The 25,350-nt window shown below is 55.0% G+C and overlaps 4 protein-coding genes across 4 annotated transcripts; 2 read left to right on the plus strand and 2 right to left on the minus strand.

Moving 5' to 3' along the window:
- Window positions 1-1,676: 1,676 nt before the first annotated feature.
- On the minus strand, window positions 1,677-2,198 carry MYCGRDRAFT_97808 (uncharacterized protein; the record flags this gene model as incomplete). The annotated part of the gene is made up of 2 exons (XM_003847150.1): window positions 1,677-1,842; window positions 1,930-2,198. The coding sequence occupies 2 exons, from the start codon at window positions 2,196-2,198 to the stop codon at window positions 1,677-1,679; spliced, it is 435 nt and encodes a 144-aa protein (XP_003847198.1).
- Window positions 2,199-3,646: 1,448 nt separating this feature from the next.
- Window positions 3,647-4,657, plus strand: MYCGRDRAFT_97809 (uncharacterized protein; the record flags this gene model as incomplete). Its single annotated transcript, XM_003847104.1, has 1 exon — window positions 3,647-4,657. The coding sequence occupies one exon, from the start codon at window positions 3,647-3,649 to the stop codon at window positions 4,655-4,657; it is 1,011 nt and encodes a 336-aa protein (XP_003847152.1).
- Window positions 4,658-7,967: 3,310 nt separating this feature from the next.
- MYCGRDRAFT_97810 (uncharacterized protein) lies at window positions 7,968-9,496 on the minus strand (the record flags this gene model as incomplete). Its single annotated transcript, XM_003847149.1, has 2 exons — window positions 7,968-9,143; window positions 9,293-9,496. 2 exons carry the CDS (start codon window positions 9,494-9,496, stop codon window positions 7,968-7,970), a joined length of 1,380 nt encoding a protein of 459 aa, XP_003847197.1.
- An 8,811-nt stretch (window positions 9,497-18,307) lies between these two features.
- On the plus strand, window positions 18,308-20,165 carry MYCGRDRAFT_83174 (uncharacterized protein; the record flags this gene model as incomplete). Its single annotated transcript, XM_003847105.1, has 2 exons — window positions 18,308-18,679; window positions 19,924-20,165. The coding sequence occupies one exon, from the start codon at window positions 18,439-18,441 to the stop codon at window positions 18,595-18,597; it is 159 nt and encodes a 52-aa protein (XP_003847153.1).
- Between the last annotated feature and the right edge of the window lie 5,185 nt (window positions 20,166-25,350).

Below are 25,350 nucleotides of genomic sequence, written 5' to 3' on the forward strand. Positions count from 1 at the left end.
CCCGAACAAGCCACAGCAATGCTTGCGAAGAAAGCGGCTTTGGCTGAGATTCCGGACATAATACTGGCCGTTGCTGTCGGAAGCATGAGAACTACAGGCTCGGGTATAGGGACGCAAAGCCCGGGATACACTGCTCCATGATCCGACCAAGGCCCCTGCCCTGCTCCAAAGTCTCGAGATGGCGGTGAGCTCTCGGTCGGCTTCTGAACCTGCGACAAACAATCAACTGACCGCAACCGAGACTCTACTTCGCATGTTTCTCCTCCTTGGGTAAACCAATTTACAGCGCGAGCAAATTCAATGCCACATAGAATGTGATGCAACTGGAACGTTCCCGCCGACATGAGCCCAAACAACCACGGTTCCCTGCTACGCGGCGTGTGCTGAATCAGGGCTCGGGTAAAGTCTGAGATCGACATGGTGGGATTCCCGAAGGAGATGATCAAAAAGGACTACCAGTGCATGTCGAGTTGGGTCGAGCAGCAAAGCTGTATAGGGGTAAGTGACAAGCTTCGGCGATGAATGGAACGACAAGACTGCAAGCGCGTGGCGCAGACAGCACGGTTTGGCTAGTGCCGAATGCACGGTATAGCTAGTGCGCGTGTATCTGATGGGTGGGAAGATTGAATCGGACAGAGGAGCGCGGCGCGGAAAAGACTTCATCATCCCCCGCCTTGGAACTCCGTTTTTGCTCCAAGGCTGATTTGCTGCCACTCGTCGAAACTATCCTTCGCTCACTCTCCGCCCCTCGATTCACCTTCCACTTGTCCTGCGAAGGTCCACCGCCCTGCGAAGCTCTTCTGCTCGCGCAACTCCTTCAACGGCATGCTCGCGACTGGTGATCTCAAGGCTTGGAAAGAGCGGCCGCATGTTGGGCATTATAGAGGAGGAATTAAGCATTACGTTCCAGCGAGACATGTGGGACGTCGATGAAGAAGATGCAGTAGGAGAGCGATTTTGAACACAAATACGATTTAATCATTGCCAGAATCCATTCTTCGCCGGCGCGAGCAAGTGTATGCAGCGTGGAAAGCCGCTATACGTCCTGCCAATCGAGAGGGCTCGGAGTTCCTTTATTGCTCATGACCCAGGAAGTCGTGTTGTATGTGCCTCTGCGCTCGGCGCGTGTGGTGTTGGTCGTGGTGTTCGTGCAGCTCGTGAAGCTCGTGCATGGAAATCCCGCTAGCAAATGAGGTACAAGGTGTGAGAGTCATGCTCTGGTATTGAGCTCACTTGGACAGTGAGAGAGAGAGAGAGAGAGAGGGTCTTCTTGATTAGCTTCCATGTACGCAGTCGATGGGTTCGATCCCGAGATGACTGACACTGATGGTGGTGGTGGAAGTCCTCTCCCGCCCGCCATTTCAAGTCAAAGCTCCGGGGAATCGTGGAGCCTGCGCCTGGCTGGTGAACGGAGACCGCGCAACCGCCTGCGGAATGATCTCTTTCTCGTTGTCGTTTCCGGCGGGCTGAAGAATGAAGAGCGCATCCCAGGGGACAGGACTTGGCTCAAACTCGACACGACGTTTCCGTGCGTCTCGGCCTTCTTTCAACCGCCAACGCTTCTTTTCTCGGCTCTTCTTCCGGCACTGTAGTCACATCCGACCACCCATCCGTCCTCGCCACCGCCCCGCCGACTCTCTATTTCTGCTCCTGCGAAAAGCGCGACTAGCTGCAGTCTAGCCGCGTGCTGCGAGGATTAGGAAGAGGAAGGAGGGGTGGACGATCACGAGCGATGGGAGAGGTGGGACGAGAGGTGGAGGAGGTGGGATACTCAGACCACGATGCGTGTACACCCAGCATGGAGCGAGCGACGATCCGAACCAGTCGCAGATAGAAAGCGGGCTGAAGGGGCGTGGTAATGACAAAGGTCGGAGTGCGAAAGGTGCAAAGTCCCGGACTCGATGCGATGATCGTCAGGACGGATCGGACGAGAAGAGAGTAAGATTGATGTGACGGTGGACGTGCGCGATGGAAGAGATGCGACTGACAATGATGACAATGATAATAATTGTGATGATGGTGATGATAATGTCTGGTTCGCTGGCGGTTCCTGGCAGAGGGAGGTGCTGTAGATTGTCGAGGACCTTTAGACCAGGAGTTGAGCGATCCCTCGGCACGGCCGGTGTTGGACTTTCCATGCAGGTTGGAACCCTGGTACTTTCGCAGTCGCTGAGGTAGAGAGGTAATAGGATGGACATGATCGACCGCTCGTTCGCTCGCCTGCCAACCTGCTTCCTCGGGTGGAACCGGCTATAGAGATTCTGTTCGAGGGTATTGCGCGCGAGTTGCTGCGTACCGGGGGGAAAACTGTTGCTGTTAGGCTGGACAGCGGAGTGAGAATGATGCATTGGTTTGAATATGGTCAGCTCGGACACACGTTCACCGTCCTTGTAGATGGCAGATGAACTGGTGACATGAACTATTCCCCAGTCGATCGTGATGGCGAAATCGAGACAATGCTCGCTTTGTTATTCGGGCTGCGGGGAACAGGTTTGTAGGAGTGATCAAGGCGAAGGCATAAAGGTGAAGGCGCGCGGTGGGCTCTTCGTTTGTTGTGATTCTGACAAGAGATGAAGCGAAATTTGTAAAACTGAAGCATAGCTGGAGCCTCGAGAGGTTTAGCTGATGGGCATATCAGCTCGTGGTTTGAGATGAGCAGGGGAGCAGAATTGCGGCGATGGAATCATGCTGCTGCGGAGTGAGTGCCGTGCCACAGTTCGTCCTATACCACGCGCTGGGCATTTATGCTGAAGCAATGATCCACGCTGAGCATGCATGCAATGCGTCGACTGTTTAGCATTCGCGCTGGGTGCTGAGCATTCACGCCGAGCAGGTTGTACTCAAAATTGTTCGTCAGAGTGGGCAATATGGATATTTTCAGTACGTAGCTCGTCATATTTCATCTCGTCGTGCTGTAATATACATAACACACACACAATGAAAGGTGGATCTGATCCGTAACAGTACCCTCCGGAGAGCCGAGCAACATCTCGGTGCGATTGCTTTCATTGGACGAGCGGAGAAATTCGGCGCGGACGATGAGGGCGGCGGTGACGAAGTGGAGGGAGGGTGGGCAGAAAGAGCGGATAGCCGAGTCGTAACGGCGCCGCTGCCGGTATTGGCGTGCGGTGCATTGGTGTAGCGGCGGAACGCGTGAGAGCATCGGACATGACAACATATATCCAAGATACCAATCAAAAGGTATTCTTCCTCTCAGCTTGAATCCAATCACAACATTGGCGACAGCAAACGCCCGCGCCCGCGAATCCGGTTTGACTGGGCCGTTGATCCGTCAAGACGGCAGTCGAGTGTTTCATATCCCACCCCCTGGCCAACGACACTGAGCATCCATGTTCTTCGCCGGCTTCCTGCACCTTTCCGTGCATCAGCCATGGCTACGTTGTTGCTGAGAGCACTGCTGGCATTGCTCCTGCTCAGCAGCATTATTGCTCGGTAGCTCGTCCTACGATGCTGGCGTGCAATCTCCGTCCTACCACGGCTACTGCCACGGCGACAGCCTTTGCATATATAACATCTGTCGACCAGCGTGACGGTGAGCAGCATTGCGGCAAGGAATTCCTCTCTTCTCTTGCCCTCTTGACTTCCTCCATTGTCATTCCAAACCCCTCCCCCCGAGAACCTCACAATGCCGGATCACGGCCATGTCTACTACAGCGACGAGCTGAACATTTCCGACGCCGTGTTCCCCCTTCAAACCACTCAAACCACTCGCGTGATGCACCTGCTCGAAGACCTGCATTTCTTCAAGTCGCAAAAGATCGCCTCCAACCTGGACTCCAATGCCCACGCCTACTTCACCATGAACATCGAGCGCATCGCCTGGCTCATCGCCCAAAACTCCTTCTGCGCCGAGTACGATTCCGACAAGCACGAGGCTGAGTTGAACGCGCACTTCGACGCCATCTACCACAAAGCTCTCCACTGCCCTCTCTTTCATCCTCGCCCGGAGACGACAGTCCAGCATCAATCATTCCAGCCCTTTCCCCCGCCGCTACCGCCATCACCAGCCGTCGACCCTCCTTACACCCCTCCGGACCTGAAGCGTGCTCAGGACAACGACAGCGACACCCCTCCGCAGCCGCCGCCAGTCCCAAAACGCTCTTGTCGTCGCATCCGCACCGACATGCCGTACGTCTTCGATCGATCCGACGACGACGTTTTCTGGAGGATGCTCAACGTCGGCGACGCCGGCAACACCGCTGAGCCCAACGAGCCCTCTATCGTCCTACCCATCCCTAATGCCTCTCTCGCCACCCCTGGTTTCATCACGCCCGTCTCTGACGCCGTCCACGACTCCGACTCCGACACCATCTGGTCGCCCGCCGCCATCTACCGCGCCAACGACATGCTCCTCCGCGCCCTCTTCCCCGAACAATTCACCGACATTCCCCTCCCCCCGCACCCATCTCCATCTCCATCTCCAAACCCCTCAACGACCAGCCTTCCTAGCATCTTCAAAGTCGACGGCTCAACTTCTCCGGCCTTCCCTCTCAACCAGCCTACATCTACTATCAACGCTGCAGCTACGGACGATGAGGAGGTGGAGACGGAGCATACGAGCGCCGCTCCGCCGTGGGATGGGGACTGGGAGGGCGATTGGACTTCTTTCTTTGAAGAGGCGTTCTTCCGTGTTTGAGGGGAGAGAATGATGATTCTCACGTTGGGGTGGAGGAGGAGAAGGCAGTGTATGTAATGCAAGCAAACCCATCGAGCTTAGCGTCTTCGTCCACGAACAGTGTTTTCTATACCTTTGGATTCTGTCTGGTAGGTTTTGAAGATTATCTCGGAAATGTCCAGCGTACCTTACGGTTGGTTATTCTGCGTCGGACACTTTTTCTCATATGGGCCGCCGTAGAAGCATTTCTCCCTCATCATTCTACGTCCATCTCCACATCCACGTGACGCACCACAACTATCACTCCCGTCCCACTCCTCCATCTCCAGTCCTCCGATCGGACGAGACGATATCTTCCCGCCACTCCACTGCAACCTCAACCTCCGTCTACATCACCACCGCCTTGCGCTCCGACCATCATTGATCAACGCCTCCAAGCCAGCGAGTCACCGCTTCCCTCACCGCGAGACTTGACGCCGACGACGACGACGACGATGACAGCAACACCGCCACCACCAGGAAGACCGTAATGTCCAAAAAAACCACTTCTCCCGTTCGCAAAATTCACGACCACTTCGCCTGGCCTGCCGCTGCTACAGGAAGGGAAGGGCGTAAGTCAGGCTTCGGAAGAATGCTCGCAGCATCGTTCTTTCGAGATCATTTGCGTACAAACCGATATCATGCACTTCATCGGCGAGGCATGCAGCAAAAGCGAGGTTATGCCTGGCTGGACATGTCACAAGTTGAACAACGGCAATCGAGGCGGTGGCAGCCCAGCGCTGCAGCGGCAGTTCTGTAGAACGCAACGCACGACCCGACATCCTTCTCCCAGGACGCCATCGTCGAGAACTTCAACCCAGAAGAGACCGTTCGATTGGACGAGTTCCGGAATATCGGCATCGCAGCATATATCGATTTGGGCAAGACTACAACCTACTGAGCGAGTCCTCTTCTACACTGCTCGAATCAAGGACGTTGACGAAGTTCGTGGCAAAGATGCGATCGGCGCAAAGCTGAACAGCATGGACTTGGAGAGGGGAAAGAGTATTACAATTCAATCTGCTGCGACGTTCTGTGATTGGGACAAGAAGACTTGACGAACCTGCATTCACGCAGACGATGTGAAAACTGCCGCCATCCGGAGACAATCGACGATGCGGCTGAACAGCTGACGAAAGAAGCACTTGGCGCTGCATTGGCACATCTCTCGAGATCTTAATCTCGGCGGATGCAGCGAGGCACAGCTTTGTAGCGACAACAACACATGCATTCCGGTTAAGATCTCGTACACCACACTACGCCTCTTCGCCAAGCACCCGTGGCGGCGGTTGGCCTCTCGCCGTTGTGGGCGTCAAAGGAACTGCGCACGAGGCGATTGCCGCCGCAGAAGACGGTGTGGTGACGACGCCGCGTCCGCTGGGCGGAGAGGTGGAGTGTTTGGTACGACGGCCCTATACATCTGCTCGGTCTCCGCCTACTGGCTAATGATGCACCAAGCGCCGGCTCAGAACGGAGGTGCACGGCGTGGCGGAGATCACTGGCACCTTGTATTGCCTTTCTAGAGACTGTTGGAGGAACAGACAGCAAAGGGATGTTGCTTCTGAGAGAGCGTCAATCGATCTTTCCTCTTCGGACTTTCAAATTACGGCAGCATTCGTTCTCCATTCTCACAACTTGGACGACACTCCTCGAAATCAGACTTCACGTGCCAAGTCGTTTGACCTGGACTTCCACAGGACTGCATTCACTCGCATTATGGCCAAGTTCTGGATGTCATGTTAACGTTGAACCGCTGCGAAGCTATCTCTTGCCCCGTCTCGCTATCCTCAACCCACGAGGCCACCCCGTGCCAAAACCCAATCGTCCTATCGTCCACTTGCTCAAAGGACTTCCAGTTCTTTAAGACCCAAATCGATGGCCAGGAACCCCTCCACGTCGAGCGCACCGCGAACCCAATCGCCAAATTCTCGTTTCGTCCGCACCATCCGGTGGAGGAATACCTGACGGAGCTGGAGCGTCGGACGGCTTTCCTCTTTACCAAGGCTCGCACCTCCGACGTCTACTAGCCCCCTCGCAATCCTCTCCCTGGAAACCACGATTACTAAACAGCGATCGACGAGCTGATCATCCAATTCCGCCGTCGCTCACGACATGCCGAACAAATCCAAGCGTGCTCGTAAGGAGGAGGGTGGCGGCCGTAGACGACGAGCTCGACGGGATCGCCATGTCGCCCCTACTACCACCACTACCACCACTACTACGCAAGCCGCCTCGGATCCTCCTTTCCATCGAGCTCCCTTCCGATTATAATGGTTTCCTCCCGACCAACGAAGACCCTTCCCGCCCGTATTCGACGTTGCGCACAGAGAGCTGGGTGTGGGATGGTGACCAGGCCGGTCAGGAGCTGTAGAACGACTTGACAGGGTGTGATGGCGCTCGTTCCCTGCGCCGGACGCAGTCATACAATCACCGTCGGCGGAGAAGCTACCTCTGATATCATCGTATTCGTTGGCATCGGCATCCGCGGCAGTTTGCGAAGTGAGCGCTAAATTTTGGACGGGCTGTCGTCGAAGCTGGGACCTCACGTATGTCGCTATCGAGGAGGAGGAGGTGCTGAGTTTCGCGAATCGTTATTGCTGCGCAGGGATGGATTTGTACTCGTATGTTTGTGTGTGTGTGTGTGCGTCTTTTGGATCTAAGTTTTTCTATGGAAAATGGAACATTGTACCCCACTGTCGCTGACCGCTCGCATCACAGTCCCTGTCCTTCTCTGCTTAATCAACGCGCTCTCTCCGTGTTGGAATCTTCGTGGCGGGAGGATTTCGGACGGCAATCATTATTGTGGAGCCACCCGCTTGAGATTCCACACTCTCCAGGGATCCTCACTTTGCCCTGGCCATTGTGGTCGTCAACTTTTCGGTCGTCAACGATAGGTAATAGTCCAGTGAGCCGTACGAGCGAGATTATGGCGTTGATGATGTTTCGATTAAAAGGGTGTGGACGGTCGTGGGGGACAGTACAGGCAAGAGGCTTAAGAATACGACGAAGAAAGCAGGTAGCTTCTTGAAGACCCAGATGAGATACTTGTGCACCAAGGACTCGCGAGACATTTTCTCCCAGCCCATATTTTACCTGGAGGCGCCGCTCAAGGTGGGTTGGACAAGATATACATGATCAAGCAAGACCTTTTGCAAACCCCTCCTCCCGCTGCCAACTATCCCATTCACCGCTTGCCGTCTTACTCGGCCTTTCACAACTCGACACGGTCGAATCCCGACCTCCAGAACCCGTGTATCTACACGTCCAACTCCTATTCCGGAACCCGCAGACATTAGAGCTCCGGTGCATCATACCCATCGCCCTCCTCCTCCTCCGCATCCGCCATCGCCCTCGCGTAAGCCGCATCCGCGACCTCTCTAGCATGCGCCCTCTCCTCCCAGGCCACCCTGCCGGCCTCGCTGCGCGGGACTGAAAGCACGATGCATCGGCAGAAGACGCACGGAAGGTTGAGAACCGACGGCTCGGCATGCGATGTAGCTTCCTGGTTGAGGTCCTCGAAGGCGGCGTATTGGTCGAAACAGGTCCGGTGGATGACGTTGCTGCACTGAAAGCAGGCCTTTTCATTCGCAGGGGAGGAGATGGAGTCGGCGCAGATTATGCAGGGCGTGTCGTCGTCGTGGGAGGTTGAAGGAGGGGTTCGGGTGATGTCGATAAGGGCTGGTTGAGGGCGGAGCTGGCCGGTTGCTAGGTCGTCCCTTCGGGCCAGCATAGCGAGGACGTGCCGTAGCTCTCGCACCCACTCTAGAGCGATTCGTTGCTTGCCGGAGTTTATCGTCTTGGAAGAGAAGCATTTGCGGCACATCCAGTCCATTGCGATCGGGCGGAGGTATGTAAGGAGTCGGCGTTGGGACATGACCCGAAGTCGGAGGAGGGTCAACTTGGACATGGCGACAAGGGCTTTGGAGGAGGGTGGAGCGGCTCGGTGGCGATGACGGTTGCCTTGGCAGTAGGGACAGCGGACACGGTACTTGTGTAGGAGATGCGTGATAGCAAGGTGTGTACGAGTTAATGTAGGAGTAGAGAGGAAGAGAGGTGGGGCTCTCGTCTCCAAGAGGGAGAGGTAATGGAGGAGGTCTTCGTCTTCCGGCAAGGGCGGGCACGATGTGTTCGACATGGTCTTTCTAGTGGCCTTTTTCTCGAATGTCGGATGGAGGAGATATAGAGCCGGGTATTTAAGCACGTGAATTGAACATGCATACTGGTGGACGGAATGCGAGGCATGCCCGGCGAGAGAGAGGAAGGAGTACCGTCTAGAGGGATAGTGGCCGGCATAAGTCTTGCTGGGAGGCTTTTCAGCAGGATTATTGCTGAACGAACAGCCTTGCTGCCACGGGTACCAGCATACCGCACGGACGAGTGAATCTGCGAACATTGATCGGTTCGCTGCGACATCTGCGTGGGGCTTACCGTTGCCATAGAAGCGCCCAGTGGATGGAGTTGATAGATGCTGGATCTCGTCGTGTGCTTTGTGCTCCATCATGAGTGGTAGTTGACTTGCTTGCCTCTTGAATTCTTGATGGTCAGGAGGTCGCGCGCCCGACAGCCAGATCCATTTCCGGATGCGAATGCGAATCCGAATCCGAATCCGAATCATACCACCTCCCACCCGGAGCGGCGGACCAAGAAGCCGCGCTGCAGGAGTGCGTTAGAGTCGGCGGACTGAGCGGAAGATGCGAGGACGGTGGCGGGGTGAGCGTTGATTCTCTCCGTGCTTGCGCTGGCGATTGTGGTGTGGGGAGTTGCTGACTTGATCCATGACTGCGTTCGGAAGTCGTATTGTGGTTGGATGAAGCCGTCCATGTCTCGTCTGTCGGGAAGGGAGTGACGGATCGCTGGCAGACTTGGAGCTCGCGGCTTACTGTCCGGTGACTGCAAAGTAGTGGAAACAGTAGTAGTGGTCAAGAGCGGTAAGAAGTGGTGGTCATAGAGAGACGGCGGTGTTGCAGATCTACATAACGGAACACTCTTGATTGTCCTGTTCGCAGGCCAAGCCGGTGCGATACTTAGTGTCCTCAACTATCGCATCGCATCGCTACGCCGAGCAATGTCGACTTGCTCTTGCTGTTCTCCTTCGGCCTACTCGTCTCGTCCGAGCTAGCGGTCTTCTTCACTTGCAAAAGCCTACGCCTCCTCCCTCTCGAATTCCCTGTCCACTATATCCACTAGCTCGGATCTCACCGCCCAGCTAAGACCTCGGGCGGAAATTGCTTACGCAGGGAAGTTGTCGTACACTCGGGAGTCTAGTTATGTCTGAGACGGTAAGGCAGAGGGTAAGGGTAAGGGTAAGGGTTAGGGTAAGGGTAAGGATATTAGCGATAGGGATGCGGCTCTACGGACAGCGCCGAGAATGCGGGGGAGCCTAATGCGCTCGAGGGCTGTTAAGTGTTAACCTCCCCTCCCGCCCCGCAGCCCTACGATGGCGTACTATACGTAAGTTTCCCTTACTACGGCGAATTTGTAACTTCGCGATTCCCGGTATAGAGAAAGGCTCTCTCGGATCTATCTATATAAGCCTCGCCGATACGCATAACTACTCTTACGTGCTCTTAGGTAGGCTACCTATATAATACCGCTAGTTTTCTATTGTCGCCGCCGGTATGTTGCCGCCGCCGCGCTATTACAAAATGTATATAGGAATTTCGACTCGGTGCTATGTTATCGTCCGCCGGAATTCTGGCCTAGTATAAAGTCTACGCCGGAGTGCCTTAATATACCGCACTCCCGACGACGACGGCGACCGACGAGGAGTGTCTTATATCGCCTATCCCTAGGATAGAATATTATCTATATGTATACGAACATATTTAGCAACCTTGAAGGCTACGTAGACATACAAAACTCGACAGCGAGCACTTTATATATGTCGAAATAGTAAAGATGTCGTAGTAAGGGAAACTTATGTTTAGTACACCATCCTACCCTAGAGATTAGCTTGTCCTTTTGCCGACATAGATTAATACTCCGAGCGGTCGAGTTCGCTAACTAGATCCTGGGAGGCACGGATTATATCCTTCGCCGGAGTCCGCAAATGGTATAGAAAGCTAACTCGTTAACACCGCCTAGTCTAGTCTCCTAGTAAGACCTCTCCTACTACCTCTCCTACGCTCCGCCATTGCGACCACACCTACAACCTTCTACCGTCGCACCTCGAGCACCGTTAGACGCCGCGGGGCCACGATTAGTCCACTACTGACGCACGAACAACGGAGATTAACTACGGCAAGCACGGAGCGAGGAAGAGATCGCGAAACGACGAGGATCCGCCTGGGAGACAGGAGGGAGGTGTGAAATTAGGAGAGGAAGACGGTTTGTTATATAAGGAGGAGACTTCGATAGATTACTCGATGGACATGGATGGCGAGGGCGGCGCGGTGCTTGTTACACAGCCGGCGGCGGATAGGTCTGTTCGATCTAGGTCGACGGAATGGTGCCTCCTGCCGCGCGTATATTATACCATACTGGATGGTCCATACTTCAGCCGCCCTAGGAACGTTGGACCGGGAACGTAGGAATTCGCGCCGTGGAGGATGGGCGAGGGTGACGACGGTGAGGCGGAGGGTGAGGGAGGTTTCCTGGTGTTCGTCGGCGATGTCTTGGTTTCTTTCTCGAGGCGACGGTAGAATGGGAGGATGTATAGGAGGATGGATGGATGGATAGATGGATAGATGGATGGATAGATGGATATATATATATATATATATATATAGATAATGTACGCTCACACCTCGGGAAGGGCTGGAATTGTGCGGTCGATTCGGGGTTTGAATGCTTGAAATGCCCGTCACGGTAGGGTTGTCCAGGTCGTAGGCGTCGAAGGATCGGTAATTCTCGTAGTGGGTATCGGATGAAAGTTGCGCGTACGAGAGGGAGATGTGTTGTTGTATGGAGTGTTTGGTTTGCAAGAACCGCATTCGAGAAGACCTACACGGCAAACAGGGTTGGAATGCTGCAACCGACCGACAGCAGGTGATGATGGGTCCGCAAAATGAGACCCACGCTTTGCACTCGCACTTGCCGACAGAGAGCCCATCCACCTCTCGGAATAACTCGCGGCTATGGCTTGACCTATGGTAATCCCATCGATCTATCCATCCTTCATCCTCTCCGATACTCCCCGAGGGTATACCAACAAAAGAAAACCATCTTACAACCCGCCCGACTCTTCCCTTCCTCCTCGAACTGGAGCGCCTTTCTTTCCGCCTTCAACAGTGAGCCTTTCTTTCTCCGTCGACATGCATCCTCTTTCTCTCCTCAACCACCAGCCAGGCTGTGTGTGCTACTTGCGAAAAAGCTCCGCGAGCAGAGCATCGGCAAGTGCGTCTCCCACCAAGCCGGAAGTGCTGGTCTGCGACGACGAAGACGACGAAGACGCCGACGGCGATGAGTGGCGCTGCGGGTCACTGCGGATGACGCATTCGAACTGCTGGCAACGTTTGCCTCAAGAGGTTGCTGCTTCGATGGGTCGTCCGATTGCAGACCCAGTGGATTGAGCCAGGTGTCGTTGAAGGTCATGAAGGTCATGTCGTGGAAGGGCATGTCGCCCAGGGTTCCCGCATCACTGGCCTGATGGTTGACGTTTCCTCCCACCGCATCTCCACCATGCAGTGAGTCGGCGACGTCGAAGTTGTTCCCCGTCGACGACGGAGAACCACCGGCACGGGCAGTAATACGAGCCAGTCTCTCCACCGAAGGAGACAACTGATGAACACCGTCCTGCGGAAGAAGTTGCTGCTTCGACATGTCGTCCGTCTGCAAGGGAAGGGCAGCAAGCCACCAGTTGTTCTCGAGGCTCGGCGCAGTACTCGCCTGATGGCCGTGGTTTCCTTGAACCGTATCTCCCTGCAGCAAGACGGCGGTGTTGACGTCGACCAAGGGCTGCTGAAGGACATCTTTCGTCTCCGGCCAGGAAAGGTTCGCCCAGGATGGATCGTCGCTCGACGGCCAGCCAAGGTCTTCCCCGGTTGACTCGTCCAACGCAACGGCGCAAGACTCATCCCATCCACTACTTCCCAGATGAGGCCTCTTCGATGCCGACGGCTGAACCATGTCGTCGTCGTGCTCCTCTTGTCGAGCGTGCTTCGCCTTGCAATGGGCAGGAGTCTTCGCATCGTGCGCCTGCAACATCCGCGTAATGCCTTCAAAGTCGTGATCTCCATCTCTCGCCTTCGGACACGCGAAGATAACACAGTCCAGGGCTTTCGCGTAGATGCGGTCGAACTGGGCTTTGGAATCCGCCTTGTACTACTCCGGTTTGTGCTTGTAGCAGAATGTGGCCTTTATGATCAGAGAACTAATGCGCGCGATAGGGGCGGGATTGTTTAACGCCGTGTCGCGGATTATCGATTTGTGGAAGTGCAGGTCTTCAGGGAGGTGGAGAATGCGATCTGTTCGGATTGGGCCGATGCGGCCTTTGCAAGCATTGTGTGCGCCGTAAACCTATAGCCGGACTGGGCAGGAGGTGGCGTTAAATGCGCGGAAAGCCACCGAGATGTCTAGCTCTTTGCTATAGTAGAGGTGGATAGGCTCTGCAACGGCGTTGCGGACCATTGTGTGATTTTCTGCTGTAATGCTCTGGGAGCGGCCGGCTCGGTGTGTCCGATTTTGGAAAAGACGACTTCGGAGTTGACGAACGGGAGTGGTGATAGCTGAGTAGTGGGCTCGCGGCGCTGACGGATCTGGTTGATGGTGAGTGAATGTGCTAGAGACATGAGCTTAGGCGGGTACCTTGTTAAGACGCGTCCGGCGTTGAGCGAAGACGAGCCTGGCAGCGAGTAGACAGCGGCGGACGAGGCAGATTAGCTTGCTCCGAGACGTCGGAGAGAGAGAGAGAGAGAGAGACGAAAGAAGCTGAGCGAGAGCCTACAGGATAATAGTCGGCTCACAATTGACTTGACTCGGAACAGCGAAGGATCGCCCTGTCGCCGTTGGCAGACACTGTATTGTCTTCTGTAAAGAAGTTAGGATTTACAAGGCCTCTGCCGGACAACAACAGAGCCACGCTCCTGACACGACTGTTGCCAGTAGCGTTACTGAACGAGAGGGCTCTCGCTGCGCCGAAACAAGCATGTTGCTATAGCGCGACCGTCGCCGCCACGGGAAGGTGCAGAACAGGACAAGACATTAGTGGAGTACATTGCGCTGATCGTGCAGTAGAGCTCCTCGCAGCCCGCGACGCTGCTAACGAGCACGAGGCACGCTGCTGCTTCGAAACACGAGCGCTGCCGAGACAAAGACAAGAAGCCGCAGCGAGGCACGAAGGAAGACATAGAAGGACTGCATCCGACAAGGAAGAAGATCCTGTCGGCTCAAGACAAGACCCGAGCGTAGGAACTGTCGTCCGGATGGGTTCGTGCGAATGTCGTGTCGAGCGACGCCGACCGCGCGGGTCGATACCGGGACCGCTGGAACACGATTTCCCTGCGGACGTGCTCGTCGATTCGTGATGGATGAGGAGGACGTGGCAGATGACCGTGGGCCACGGACGAGCCAGATCCAGTAGATTGACCGCTGCCGGAGGGTAAATCACTGCTTGTCCATCGTGAGTGCTTGTGGGGGATGTGATGGCGCAAAAGAGAGTCGCGTGCGCTTGCCCATGTCGCATACCGAGAGCGCGGGTCTCTGCAAGTTTCAGCGTTGAAACGGATATTCAAGGTGAGTTTGATATCGTTCATGCAAGGAAAGGCAAGCCAATGATATGACTGATGAGGATGGGTGACGGCCGTACCATCCATCATGCCCGCATGATCGAACCGGTAGCACGGGACAACCCTTCGTTTGTACGTGGAGAGGAGAGAAGAGAACCGTGCTGAGATGAGGAATCCGGACAGACGGGATCTTGCAGTCGTGGCGGGCGGATATGTCTCGATGAAATTGATGGATGCTAGGGGAGGAGGGGTGGAGCGGGAATGATGAGGGAGGGAGGAGGAGGGAGGAGAAAAGCCCAGGTGTACCATCGCGCGGCTCAGACTCGCCGTGTGTAAACACTCGGAGCGAAAGAACACATACTTGCGGTAGACCATTCCCACATGCCTCCCAAAGGTCTGCAACAGGAAATCACACAAGGTAATCGCAGGTCAGAAAAGGGAAGTACATGCAACAGGCAGCCATAAAGAACGACCGATCACCGATAAGATCACTAATAACAGGGCGCACATCCTGTCGAGACGATCTTGTGTAAATGCCTCTCGGTGGAAGCCGACCGCGTAGTCTGGCTGCGGCCTCATGGGAATGCAAAGGCTCCAGCCTTCGTTGACGCTCTTAACAAGGTCCCGTAGGTGAGAAGCACCACATGTGGTGAGTGTTTCTGCTGAAGGGACTATCAACCTGGTCATGTCCTGGGATCGCCCTGGCTTCATTCTCGTCCTGCATCTTTCTGCAGTCTGCAGGTAGCTCTGAAGCGATCGTCGTCGAACAAGGAGCCATTGAATATCTCGCCTCATGTTGCAGCCGTGGCTGATGCCATGGTTGGTTGTCGAGCGACATGTCCATCTTTCCCCGCCGCCTGGTGGATCTCTTATCAGGACTGGTCTATGGTTCTTTGTTCGCGTGCGGTCCGAAAACTTCGCCAGGGGCTTGACTGTGAGCTGGATTGTGAGCAGTGCTGTGGGTGCTGGCGAGGAACTTTGAATGGGCGGAGCTCAAAGCCCTGCTAGCGAGAGTGAATGCATGTAAGGACAGCTTGAGGGACTGTGATAGGATAAGATTTACCTCGAGGACGGGGCGAGTGAACAGCAGGAGTGTTGGTCGGGGCAGAGTTCCCGGAGTAGCATGTCGTTGGCGCCAGTGAGGCCGATGATGGAGCCAGTAAGGCCTCTAAAATGTATGGATCGGGCCAGTTACTCCGAACGGCCTGCCGGTGCCGTTTCTCCAACTGAGAAGTCGCTATTCTTGTGATCTTGCTTGCCGTCATGGTGTTGATGAGGAGAAGCGCGTGAGAGGGTAAGATGCCTGGGTCCGTTCGCGAGTGGACAGAGATAGGAAATGAAGCGGACGAAGTGTTTTGTAACCGAATGCTTTAAGGCTCAGGTTAACGAGTCGTACAGCAGCAGTAGAGATTGCTTACGAGAGACGACGTCCAGCACTTTCTCCCACTTGATCACTTGCTCGTCCTCGACAAGGCGTTTCTTCCCTTCCACTACCCGCATGCATTAGCATCGCCTCCATCGCCGCTGCACATGCCCGCCGCGCAAAAACAAAGTCTCCTCCCAGGATGTGCCATGATGTGTACCTCGACATCCGCGCGCGGACATTAGGAGAATTGTGTTAACTTATCCACCTTTTCTCCCTTCTTAGCCGCCCTTCCATCCTCACGAGTCGCTCCAATCGGCGTGCCGACTCTCCACGGCTCGTCGAGATCGTCGGTCGTCGCGGCGGGCGAGCATTACTGCTATCGAATGCGGAGTCGAATGTTTGGTACGATACCGCTGCTGTGTCGGGAACTCGGATCGAACATCCCTCCTCTTCGGGTGAATCTTCATGTGTTTGAATCCTGTTCCATTACTTTTTTTATCGAAGCTTCCGTGTCAAAACGCGAGGCTGTCTTTAGCTGTCCTCGACTCCTCGCCTCCAACCCAACCCAATCCACCGCTTGGTGACATGACCGACAAGCAGCCTCTTCAACGCAAGGCGAAGAAGCCAGACTCCGGATCCACGGCAAGATGTGCACTTCTACCAAGTCTAGGAAATCGGTCAACAGCTCGTGCGAATCCAAAGCAGTTGCCAGTCGCTTCCATTGCTTCCGTAGCCCGAAGAGTGTCCCGCGGCCTTCCACCCTCCGCAGTCGAATTGCGCTGCACACAGCGTCTCATGTTGCTTTGCCTATACCAGTCACGCACGCACGCACGCACGCACGTACAAGACTTATCCTTCTGGACACGATCTCCACCTCAGTCCCCACTTGACCTGTGCAACAACCGACTGTCGAGAAAATGGCAGAGGGTAAATAAAGGTATAGACAAGATCGTGATGCTGGTGCATCTTGATGCATGCCCATGACCTGGCCGCTGCGAGCTCACATAGAATCGACGAAGCCAAGATCCGACCGGAATCGCTCGTGCTGCCGCGATCGCCGTAGATCGTGCTGAATAGAAACGAAGTCGGACGACCGCAGAGTTTGCGAGCGTGAGAGCGCCTTCACACCATCACCTTTGCTCCAGATAATGGACGGGCTCGCCACCATGGTTCCACCGCAGTGCGGGCTTCGTCGTACGTACCCTCGAGCATGGTGCAGCCTGCAAGGGGAGCATGAATCTGCTGCGAATGCGCACGCATTCGTCCCATCGATCGACATCGGTACGCTGCATCGGGGCCAGGTATCAAATTGTGTGGAGTCAACACAACATTCTGATCCGAACGAGAAGAGCTCACCTGCACCGGAGTAGATACTGCACTACATTGCTCGGAGCGACCAGCAGGATAGTTATCTTGGAATCACTTGTCTGCATCCCACGCTCTCTTCTCCCTTTGCTTCGTCCAGACCAAGTCATTCACGTTCCTTTCTCCTTCCGCGGCGCTTCCTTGCAGCTTTGTGCCACCCCCTTGCCAATTCAGCACCTCCTGCTCGGATATCGAGACTTCAGGTACCACATTGTCATGCGCACTTTTGACGGGATCTGGGGGGTGCTGTGGAACCCGAGCGGCGCAATACCGCGCGCATCTGTGCCGCCATAAAGGTGGGAGCCCAAGCTTCCTTCGTGTTCTTTCACCATCACAAGTCGCCCTCGTACTAATCCCAATCTTACCTGTCATTCCCCACACTGAACCTTCCTCGCGACTCAACATGCCACACTGTCTCGAAGACTCGCCATCGGCTCCAAGGCAGTTCCCGGACTGCTCGCCCGAATTGCGGCACTTCGCAGAATTCGGCGTCAACATCCGCGCGATCGAGGCGTCGAACGCCAAAGTCGGCTCCCTGGCCTCCTGGATCGTGCTGAAGATGTTCTACCCCGAGAGTCGCGAGAGCAATCCGCTGCGGCTGGTGCTTGTAACGGACAAGCCGCTCGACTTTGTCGTCCTGTGAGAATTCCATCCATCCATCCTTCCTTCCTTCCACCCCTCGCGATGACCTACTAACAATACCCGACATCAGCCTCGCGAACGAGGTCGCGGAGAAGACCCCACGCTCCAACCCCGACGGCCACCAGGAATTCTTGTTCGTCTCCCAGCGCGACGAGATTCACATTCCCGTGTGCCTCTCCGAGCACGGTCACGAGCACTTGCGGTCGGCACTCGAACGCTCGCTGGAGAGATATCGCCAGCTGCCAACGGAGGAGAGGGGTCCGATTGTCCAGGTACACAAGTCGCACTGTTATGCACGTCCGGTCTTAATCTGACGACAAGAATAGTGGTCCGATTACAGTTGGAGTTAGCTCTAGTGGAGGCTCTCTCGCTGGCTCGAGTGTCGCGGAGTGGCGGACGGTTAATAGGTTCAACCTAAGCTTTTGACATAAGGCTGCTGCCGGCGCTCTCAACTTCGTTGGATGGGGTTGGAGGATGATCCTGGAGTCGGCCGAGAGGGCGCAGCGAGAGACCTGCCGTCGGCGCTCTCAACTTCGTAGTTGGGTGGGACTGGAGGATAATCCTAAAGTTGAACGAGAGTGTACGATGAGAGACTGCTGTCTGCTGATGCCGCTGTCAGCTTCGCAGTTTACTTCGATCGTAAAACTTCGGGTATTCATTACCGCTGAGTTGCCGAGTGCTCAGGTGGTGAACGACGTGATCGAGTGGAAGTAGGCGGACAAGTAATGAAGTCCGACGAGCACGCCCCCAACTTGTCAAGCGATCAGATATTGGCATTCGAAGACGTGGAGCGAATTCCAGAGATTGTTGCGTCCAACGGCTTCCCATCCGGCAAGAGTGAACCGCAGCGCCTTGAATCGTCGTCTTGCGGAGGGTGCTCTTAGATCCGGTAGGGAGGTAGGAATCTCTCATTTATTGAGACACAAGATCTGGAGGCTGCAAGGGTGTGCTTCTCTTTGTGGCTGGAAAGCGTTGAACGCCAATGAGTCTTGAAATGAGTCTTCTTTCAACCATGAGCATGCATCCCACGTGGCATTCCGCCTTCGTTTCTTCGCATCGGGGAGCGATATTCCTTCTTCATTCATCGGAATGTTAATTCAAGTGAAGTGTGATGGGGTGGCAGGAAATCATGGCGGACCCTGAGGCTCCAAGTCCGACATTTCGGCACATTTCAATGCCGACCACCGCTACGATGAAGCTACAGCACGTCGAGGGACTAACAGTCAACTTGAGTGTAGACGGGACTTGCCTCCAGGAAATCCGCCATCATGGCAGCTCCGATGGCGACAAACTTTCGTGTGTCATTGAGGAGCGCTACCAAGACCGTTAAGAGGAGGCGCTCCGCCGCACAGAGCTTCGGGCGGATCAAGAAGGCCAAGACTGCCGCTGCTCACAGCAACAGACGTGTCGTTGGCAAGCAGGGAACTGACGGATGCCGCACCCAAGTTCAAGGACAGCCACACTCCCCGAGTTCGAAGAGCTCCGCGAGGCATGGCAACAACGGCGCCATCCCCATCGCCTATGCCTTGTTACCCTATCTATGCTCATTGCGAACGGCCGTATCAACTTCACTTTCTCCCAACCAAACTCATCACCCCATGCTCTTTGCCAACACCATGGCACCCAGACACTTCAAAGCATATTGCTCACGCCACCGTGCCCTTCATCGGAGATGCTCCTTCTCCTTGCTATGCGAAACCCGACTCGTCACAGGTCCAATCAACGCCCAGCGAAGCACCGTGCGTCGGCCCAGGTCGATAGTGTCCGAATGGCAGCAGGAAGAGTAAAAGCCGTCTGGTGGTTGCGTCGTGTCACCACGGTGGCAGTCAGTTCGATGGTCCGTTTTGCTCGTGTAAGCTCATGCCGGAATTGGTCGAGTCCGACAGTCATGTACGTGGGAGCGATCGCATCATCTCTTTCACGCACAAGGTGGTTTCTCACATCCATCTTCCGGTAGACGTGATGGGATGTCCTGCGAGACTGAACGAAGCGGAGATGGAGCATCCTTTTGCGAGCACGACATCACCTGGGGCTCAAGACCCGTTCTCTCTCGATCACCTCCCTCTCGAAGCTGATATCTGGTGTGCTATCCTCATCCAGCTCTTCGACCACGCCGCTCAATTTCGCCAGCTTGGGTCGTAGATCCGCCTTCACCCGCTACATCGCTGCATCAAAGGCTTGCCGCCTCGCGCTCTGCAGTCCATTCTCCAATCCCGGCACTCGTTCCTGTAGTTCCAACTTGCTCGATGGTAGCTCGCTCATCTCCAGAGACTCCTGATCTGAAGGTGACTGCGCCGCGAGAAGTCAAAAGGAAATCGCGGTGCTGGCGTCCTTTGACTTGATCAAAATCAGCGGCTGACTTCTCTCACGGTGTTGCGCCTTGGTCAAAATAGGTGGCTGACTTCTCGCATTGCTGCCGGATGGGGCGTCGTTTGACTTGGTCAAAATCGGGAGATGAAGCGTCGTTTTCATTCGTCGGATTCGGTGGCTGGCTGACTTCTCTCGAGGTTCTCGTGATGATCAGGTGATGACGTCGCTGTCTCGCTCGTGGTCAAGGTGGAAGCCGACGTAGTCGTTGTCATGCTGCAGCTCATGCAAGTCAAGACAACTCCGACAACTCACGGTGCCGCATTCCTGAACCGGGAATTTCCGGACCGGAATATTCTAAGCTGATTCCGGTTCATCCCGCCGTTGAAGTTCGGGCAGGGCAGTCTTGATAGTACAACGAATTCGCCGAGACGATTCGAAGTGAATGAACCTCAGAGGACGTCCGACAGCAAGATCGAAAGCATCCACTACAGCGACAACATGGCGCAGACAGCCGACCCACGCTGAGAACCATTTCGACGCACAGCGAATGTGTCACTCACGGAGGATCCGCACGACGACGCCAGCCAACTGGACGGCAATAACACGAGGAAGCTTGGAGGTTTGGAGGCATGGCCAACAGCGAGGTGGAAGCATTGACGACAGTGATGCTCGTACAACAAATCCACGCTTAGAGCCCTTTGCGCGCCGTGACTGCGAATTCTCCCCGAACTACCCACCGGAGAGCATGATTTCCTGCAGCAGTCTCAAGATGCGCCGACCTTCCTGAGACCGAAGAAAATCACCACGACTGCGACGAGCGGGCCATGAACCGCCATTTCCAGGAAGTCGAGTCGAAGCGAGCTTCTTGCAAGGGAGTGACCATAGCTTCGACGAGCGAGCCACGAACCGCCATTTCCAGGACGTCGAGTCAAGCCTCTTGCCAGAGACCACAGCGCCGCCAGCTGTGGAGGAGGAACACTCAGGAGCAGATGACACATACTTAGAACTAGCGCGCCTGCCGAGCGTACTAAGTAGTGCGAAAAGTAAAGAGGAGGTAGCGGAGAGCAGTAGAGCGGACATCCTAGTAGGAGGAGACTAGACGACCACGACCACGTCTACGGCTACGGCTAGGCGCAGGTGGTCACCAATACCTTCCCTTCCAAAGACGTCTTCCCAATTGAACTAGGCTGTTTCCCTCCGATGTCTGGCTCGATTCTCCTTGCCATGCTAAATGAAGCAGTACAACAATCCACCTCACTCTTCGAGCCAACCACCACCGCCGCCGAGGAAGGAGAGCTGTGTAGCTGTCGTGCTTTGGGTAGAGGACAAGTTGGAGGACAAGCGGAGCAAAAGCAAGAGAGAATCCCCTTGGAAACCCAACTAGCTCGATTTACACTCCCATAGCTTCCGGGAAGAAGCTTGCAGCCGTGCGTGAGAAGAAGCCGACGCCGCAGACGCAGAACGAATGTGCGAAACAAGACAGCCTGAGAAAAGACATTCTGGAATCGAATCGACAATGGCAGAGACACTACAACCGCCAATATCAAACTTGGTCTTCTACTCCGATCCGGACCTTGGACGCCCCCTTGCCTTGCTCAAAAACCTCCAACTCTCGACATCTCCTCGGCATCTCCTCGAGCAGATTTCGTCCGAATGGAGCCAAATTAAGACAGTCGAGCCCAGTGCCGCAATAAGCTGACTCGAGGAGCGCATGGAGCTCGTACCACAGATTGATGGCCTAACGAGCCTCCGTCGGCATCATCGCATCGTCCTCGCACGCACAAAGAGAATGCTGTGGGCAGGTCTTCACGGACTTAGGCCGACTTCGACGCTCGGGCATGCGTACTTAGAGGAGGAGGAGAAGATTACTTTTCAAGGCCGATGAAGACCAAGCGCTTGAACGAGGAGGAGCGGAGGATGCAGTGGTACAAGATTTGAAGAGTTGCGCAGTGTCTCGCCTCATAACCTCGCCATCGAGCTTGAATCAAATGCATGTGGTTTTCCGACAAGTATTCGTTCACTTGTCGTCAACATTTTCTAGCTGTCCCGCTGACTGTGTTCTTTGGTTGGATCAGAAGCATGTCCTTTAGGTTATTAAAGCCGTCAGCTTCGTCACCTAAGTGCCGCTGTTTTGCGAAGCGCTGACCAGCGCTCTGGATTCAGCAGCGGGATCTGGCGGGATTATGTTCAGATGCTGTCGGGTGCTCAAATGGCGGCGGCATCGTGAGGCTACGGAGCAATCTCCACCCGTCCGGCATGTGCGCCTGTTAGTCCATTGGAATCGGACCAGGTTTCTGTCCAGCTGCAAAATGCTGAACAGTACGCACTCTGATCTCACCTTCTTCGGCATAGTCGACAACGACGGAATACTTTCTCCAAAATCTCCCAGACAAATCGTGCAGACGCGTTGAAGAGGGAGAGAGCTCCGCGGATTCGCCGGTCCGCCGTGCGGGACGCGAGCCCAAACCGAGCAGGAAGCACGAAGACTATCTGACCAGCCGATCAAATGTAGCAACTCGCCGGAGCCGACGTATCAGCATGCTCCGTCTCTCTCCGTTGCTTCAGCGAGGACCTGCGCACACAACGGATGGTGTAGGTGCACAAGAGCGTCGTCCTCGGCACGTGGTTAATGGCATGGATGCGAACGCGAATATGGCGTGATCAGGCTCGATTTTGCCTGCGGGCGCTCAAACGGAAATGCTGTGGCGCTTGTGCTGCCCGAAGACGCTGGTGAAAGTCAGTGTTAGCCTCCGATCTTCTGCAAAGACCCGCCAGGTTCCCGATCGCCGGCCATTGAACATGCATGTCTTGGGTGAATCATTGTGGGTCGTGCCGCGGGAACTATCTACCAGCCATCGAAGATGCATGGTCTGCTTGCCTTTCCGAGCACAACTGAAGCATTTTTGAACATTGACGGACAGAGCGCCAGCGTACGGTCTCCTTAAAGCCGTAGACTATCGTTTACGATGACAGGCTCAACGCCTCCTCCTCCGAGCGTCGACCGGACCGTCTGAACCAAGTGTCTGCAAACCTGCAACAGATTCCCCTGAACCAGTCTCTTGCTCTTCTCTGCACGGCGACAAGTCGGCTTCAACCAGCCTACGAGCGGGAAGAGGTTCTCGAATATCTCGCTTTGGATCTTGTGGGTAAATATGGCAAGGACAAATTTTCGGGAGCGTTGCACGACGAGAAGCTTGCTAGGGACGCCTTGTGGCTATGTGTACCAACAGATCACAACGAGAAGCAGAGAGCAATTCTATGTATTGCGCAATGCGAAGCATGGCGTCCACACCATGACCACGCATGGATTTGTGGGGCGAGGGTGTCTTTCGTGGCCAAGCGCGGCGCCGCTCCGCAGCTCCTGATTGCACACCTCAACATTTGCACTATCATGATGATCGTATCCGGAGTCCGAGGATCTCGACGAAGTAGGGATCTCCGACCGACAAAGACCGACCTTGAAGCTTTCGGTCAGATTGAAAAGGTTGGAAAGGGAACATGCTATCAAATGCGACCTCACTTTGCCTGTACCTGGGAAGACTGTGAGAACCGGACAATCTGGCTTGTTGCAATTCGATGGTGACGGCTGCACGGGTTTTCAAAACAAGACGACGCTGGAATTCATGAGGCCAAGGTCGACCAAGTTCGAAGTCAACGATCTCGTAGATTACGTCGCAAGGCTTGCTTCACAACGGCAGAAGCAGGGAAAGACCAAACAGTCTAGCAAGCGGCCGAATTCGGCGCTTTCGAAATCTCTGGTAGGAGATGGAGACCTTCTTCAGAACCCGAAGCCGAGAGCCCATCCAGCGGCGAGTACGGCGGAGGAGGAATCGACAGACACTTAGCCATTTCGAGTGGTGATCCTTGGGACAACGACACACCCGTGCTTTTCAGTCCATCTCAAGGCAGCGAGAAGAGACCTGGCCAGGCTTTGATGGCTCTGGAAAATGTCTATTCGAACTGCCATACCAACGGATACTAGGCAAGGTTCGTTGCAGAGGAATTCGCGCACATACGGCCAGCACAGCAGCCCATCGACATTCTCTACTGCTGCACCAAGTCCATTTGCCAACAGCGGAGGAGCACGAATAATTCAACATCCCTCATCATCGTCGCCAGCGCGACAGGCTTTAGGCACGATCAGCGACTCCTTTCATCTGCACAAAGCTTCCCTGCGGCCTCTCCTAACGGTCTTGGAGGCTTTCAAGATTCCGAAGGGCTCTCTCTTTCTGAAGTTGTCCTCCTAGCCACCGCTCAGGCTCATATGTATGGGCAATCGACAAGTGCGGTTTCACTAGCAACCGCGTTACAAGTCTCTCCGGGTACTGTAGAGGCTTCGAAGAGTTATACTGTCCAAGTTGTGGGGACTGTGGAGGCCGGACATACACTCAACGTCCTGCCCGAGCTTCCCCACACCCCTGAGAGTTTACTGACTACTGGTGTATTTTCGGGCGCAAATGAGGACACCGCCGCCCACTCATTCGACTCCTAGCACATTTGGCCGGACCAGAAGATCAGACACGGGCACGCCTTCGCACGCGCAAAGCAGATCGATGCACGCCGGGTCCTCAATATCTTGACCTCCTCCTCGAATCCACACGAAAACGCCGGAAGAGTCGAAGGTCTCGCAGCATCTTGTGAACATCCGACAAGCCCACGCATGCAGCATCCGACTCTTCTCACTACCGCGCAGGACTGGTGTCGACGACATCCTGAGAGGAGCGGAACGCAAAAATTCCCAATCATGGAGTTATTCTTCGCAGCGAAACACTCCCGAGTCTCGTGACTCGTCGCTGGAAGAGGGGGCATGCTCTGGTCCCGAGACTGGTGTTCTGACCGGACAGTGGATCAAATACATCTCGGGAGCTATACCAGTCGCCATCGAGACCTCCCATGTCGTCGCAGATAATATAGGCGCCGCGGTAACCCCAAGCAGCGTCAATGGGCAGAGTCAACACGACAGAGGAGCTTGCGTAGTCCTGAGGCCAGGCGACACGCTCCATCTACCTGCGGGTCAAATATACAGATGCACAACGACGGCCATAGAGCAGACTCTCGTACACCACGGAAATCAGTGGTCCGAGGTCGAGCTCTTCAGTATCCTTTCGATCCTGTACGAGACACTGCCACGGCGCATGGATTATACAGGATCTCTGGTATTCTAGCAGATTGTCTCAACATTGCTAGCGTTAGAGTGCTATTTCCTATCATTAACGACCGAAACAGATACGCAACACTTCCGCGATACAATCGCACGATTCGATTCGGCCACGCTGGGTCAATTACTTCGGGACAAGTTCGATGCCCTGCAAGAGGCTTCCCCACCC

Source organism: Zymoseptoria tritici, chromosome 17 (assembly GCF_000219625.1).
Source record: "Zymoseptoria tritici IPO323 chromosome 17, whole genome shotgun sequence".
In the NCBI taxonomy this organism is placed as follows: domain Eukaryota; kingdom Fungi; phylum Ascomycota; class Dothideomycetes; order Mycosphaerellales; family Mycosphaerellaceae; genus Zymoseptoria; species Zymoseptoria tritici.